We start from the raw sequence: 3,516 nt of genomic DNA on the forward strand, positions 1-3,516 counted from the left end.
AAGGATCGCGGCGGTTTGCAGCGTGCGTTCGATGATGAGTTTAATTTTTTGGAAATAACTGGTTTTTCTTGCGTTTTTTTTTGAGCAAATATTTTTTCAGGATTTATTTTGTTGGCGCACAGTCATTTTTTTTTTGAATACTTATACTGCAGTCAGAGCATTTTGGTTGAATTGGTGGCATATTTTGTTGTTGTTTTTACACTTATGGACACTTTTCATGACGACAAGCACTGAGTTGTTTTCACGAACATTTTTCATCGCTCAAAATCAACATGAAAAATCGATTTTTCCCTTTGTTTTAAGATTTCACTGAGTTTTTGTGCTAACCTTACATCATTTTTTTTTAATTAACTTAATTTCTTGTTTATTTTAATCTATTTAGGGTTTTTTCATTTATCTTCATTTTAGTTTCTTTAGTCTTTACATATATTTTTAACTTCTTATTTGGTGTTTTGTTTCGTTTTTCTTTTGTTTTGTTGTGTTTTGCTGTTTTGTGTTGTATTTTGTTTTGTTTTGTTTTGTTGTGTTGTGTTGTGTTGTGTTGTGTTGTGTTGTGTTGTGTTGTTTTGTGTTGTGTTGTGTTGTGGTCTGTTGTATTTTGTGTTTTTAAATTTGTTGTTATTTTATTTATTTTTCTCGTATATGACCTAGTTTCTTTTATTTATATTTACATATTTTTTAATTAATTTTAAAGTGTTTTCATTATTTGTTTTAATTGCCTATAATTTGTTTATATATTCTTCCCCTTGGAGATATCTTATTTAATTTAATTTAATTTAACGTATTCAATTTAATTTGATTTCTTCATATATAACCCGATTTCGCCACTATCCATACATTCTTTTGAATTTGTTTTTCTAAATAATTCTCCTTCCCATTACAGGTAATCCCAAAAGTCTACTGCCAATGCCCGTGGAAGACTCATCAATGCGACGCTCGTGCTCGCTCAGCGACTTGCATATGGGAATTAGCGGCAACATGGGTAAATGTAAGTAGTTTGCTTTATATTTACAAATTCCTGTCTAATTTATCTTCTTATTGCAGCTGGTAAATCCAATGGTAGTCAATTGAAAAATCCAGGCGTTGTTTATCGTAATAGCACAGCGACAAGGTCTGCCAGCAAGCGCAATAGTCTACAACTGAAAAGCTCGACTGGTTTGGGTGCATCGAGTTCATCGATTGGTGTACTAAATCAAGCGGTAAGTTTCAAAACCATTTTTTTTTGTGATAGCATAGTCAATAGTTGAGATAAATTTAAAATCAAAATTTTATATTTGAATCTTGTTAATTTCCAAGGGAAATAAGTCAGACAGTTTTGATGCAGTTCGGTTCATTTAAAGAGGCTCTGTTGAACTGCATCAAATTTCCCATACCGGAGAAATTCTGACATATTCCCTTTCGTAATTAACCGATTCATTTAGTCTGCCTACCTCGTCCCACCCAGGATACTACAAGCTTCCTTAATAAATAAATGCAAACCCTGCCTTTATTCAGAAATTCTTTAAAATAAACGGTTCGACTGTCGATGCAATTAAGTGCGGCCAACGCCCAGCAATCACATCACAGATCAATCGAGTGCATGTTAGAACGCAGGTGGCTATGGTTGGTTAGGTACCCTTGAGTAACCTGGCACTAACTCTATTCAAAAGATTTATATTCTTTCTAGCGAAGAGGTACTCAAAGCGGTTTAAGTTTACCCACTCGGTAATCGTCTCGAAGAATACTTGTTGATCATGCAAAATGGTTCGTTTTCCACAAAGGCAACCGATAACTCTTTCCTCACCAATTCATCGGCCACCGCGTTTCCTCTTCCCTTCCGCCGTGGCCTCGTATCCAGCACAGTGTAGCCGCGTTTTTGCTGTCGAGAATTGAAGTATGACAAGACACTTGTTGACGAGCTTGGAGAAGGTGTCAGTTAGCTGTCAGAAAAGATTACTATTAACATGCTCGAGAATGCTCACAGTTCGGCCTGAAAAGCTGTGGCTATCTGACGACTGAAATAGAAAGTTTAGTTTTGGGTCCATAAACGCCTGTACTTGTTCCGTCATCCATACTTGACCCATCTGGTCCTTACTGTGCATAACTGGTATCAAAATGAGGCTATCCATTTACCCAGAAATCTCTCTTGCTATACCTGGAATAATAGCACCAGAAAAAAGATAATAAAATATATGGAGTCCAGTGGTTGTGTTATCTACGTCTGGATCCTCATCCACGAGTTAATAGAGATAACTTCTGACACTGCCTCCTCTTAGTCCTCAATGACCTAGCAGGCGCAAAATAATTTAGAATCGTCAGACTCGCTCTTCATGTGTACCTCTCTCAGGGAAATCAAAAAAGGAATTACCGAAAAATTCCACTCGAAAGCTAAGCAGAAGTACAGCTACCCAGGGTCGTATAAGATTACCTGACATAGTTGGAATACCTACAACTTACTAAAAAACAAGGCGCTGTTAGGATTGGGCAATGAAGAAACCTACAAATTCTATTTAATTTTCCGTAATAACGGTAAATTGAAAATATCTAGAAAACTTATCCATAGAATAAAAAATTAACTCAATTTTTGGAATCAGTGAGAAATTCTATATAGGCATTGAATAGTGGCAACCATAGAACGTTTTTGCTGTCAACCAGTGTAATTTATTAGTTTAAGGGAGAGTTTTTGTATATTATAAATTTGGATTGTTGAAAACTATCACTTAAAATCCACAATATATGATTTATAGAGTGATTCTGAAAATGAGGACAACAATCGTGGTCGCAGTAGCGGAAGTAGTTCAAATCGTACTAATGGACCTACCGGTAAGTACTTGAATCAGCAAATAGCCGTTTATTACTACTCAATTCCCATAATTGAATTCCCATCTTCCACTTCTAGCCGCCAATCGACAGTATGCAAACAAGAATTCTAACACAAATAACAATCGGCGAAAAGGTTTACAGCCGAATTTCAGCAATGGTAAGCAACTTTTTTAATTTTTTTTATCGATATCAAAACTGCACTACAAAATCGAAATCTTTCTCTAGCCGCTCCACTGCAAGACGATTCCAGCTCCGAAGAGACGCCCGGCGGTTCGTCCAACTCCAAACCAATAGTGCCACCACGCCCGCGTAATTTAACTTTCGATCATAAAAGCAAAGTGCTCAACAGTCCAAATGTGATGAAGCAACGTGGCGTATTTGAAGCGCCTGAATTTGGCGCACTCGAAAGTTCTGATCGTAAGTTACAAAGTAAATTATTACTTTTTGGCGGACGAAAATTAATGTATTTTCTTGTTGTTGTAGCGAAATCACAAGTGCACAATGTGATTAACAATTTATATACAACAACACAAACGGTTATGCAACTGCATGCGAATCTAAAGAATTGTGAGGATTCATTAATGTTAAAGGAACTGGAGAATGCTGTGATTATGACACAAAATATGTTAACAAACATTACACAAAATAAGTGAGTAGCATGCGATGGTGATTTTCTTCTAATCTTTGGAGTTTTGCGATTAAGATTTAAGCTTC

At 36.1% G+C, this 3,516-nt stretch overlaps 1 protein-coding gene across 1 annotated transcript; it reads left to right on the plus strand.

Moving 5' to 3' along the window:
* Nucleotides 1–12: 12 nt before the first annotated feature.
* Nucleotides 13–3,481, plus strand: LOC108354296 (hybrid signal transduction histidine kinase K-like). Its single transcript, XM_017605490.1, has 7 exons — nt 13–22; nt 884–988; nt 1,045–1,199; nt 2,727–2,802; nt 2,879–2,959; nt 3,028–3,219; nt 3,286–3,481. The coding sequence occupies exons 2-7, from the start codon at nt 907–909 to the stop codon at nt 3,453–3,455; spliced, it is 756 nt and encodes a 251-aa protein (XP_017460979.1). The 5' UTR covers nt 13–22; nt 884–906; the 3' UTR covers nt 3,456–3,481.
* The last annotated feature ends 35 nt before the right edge of the window (nt 3,482–3,516 follow it).

This window comes from Rhagoletis zephyria, unplaced genomic scaffold, assembly GCF_001687245.7.
Source record: "Rhagoletis zephyria isolate East Lansing unplaced genomic scaffold, Rhagoletis_zephyria_1.1 Rzeph_scaffold_34802, whole genome shotgun sequence".
NCBI classification, from domain to species: Eukaryota; Metazoa; Arthropoda; class Insecta; order Diptera; family Tephritidae; genus Rhagoletis; species Rhagoletis zephyria.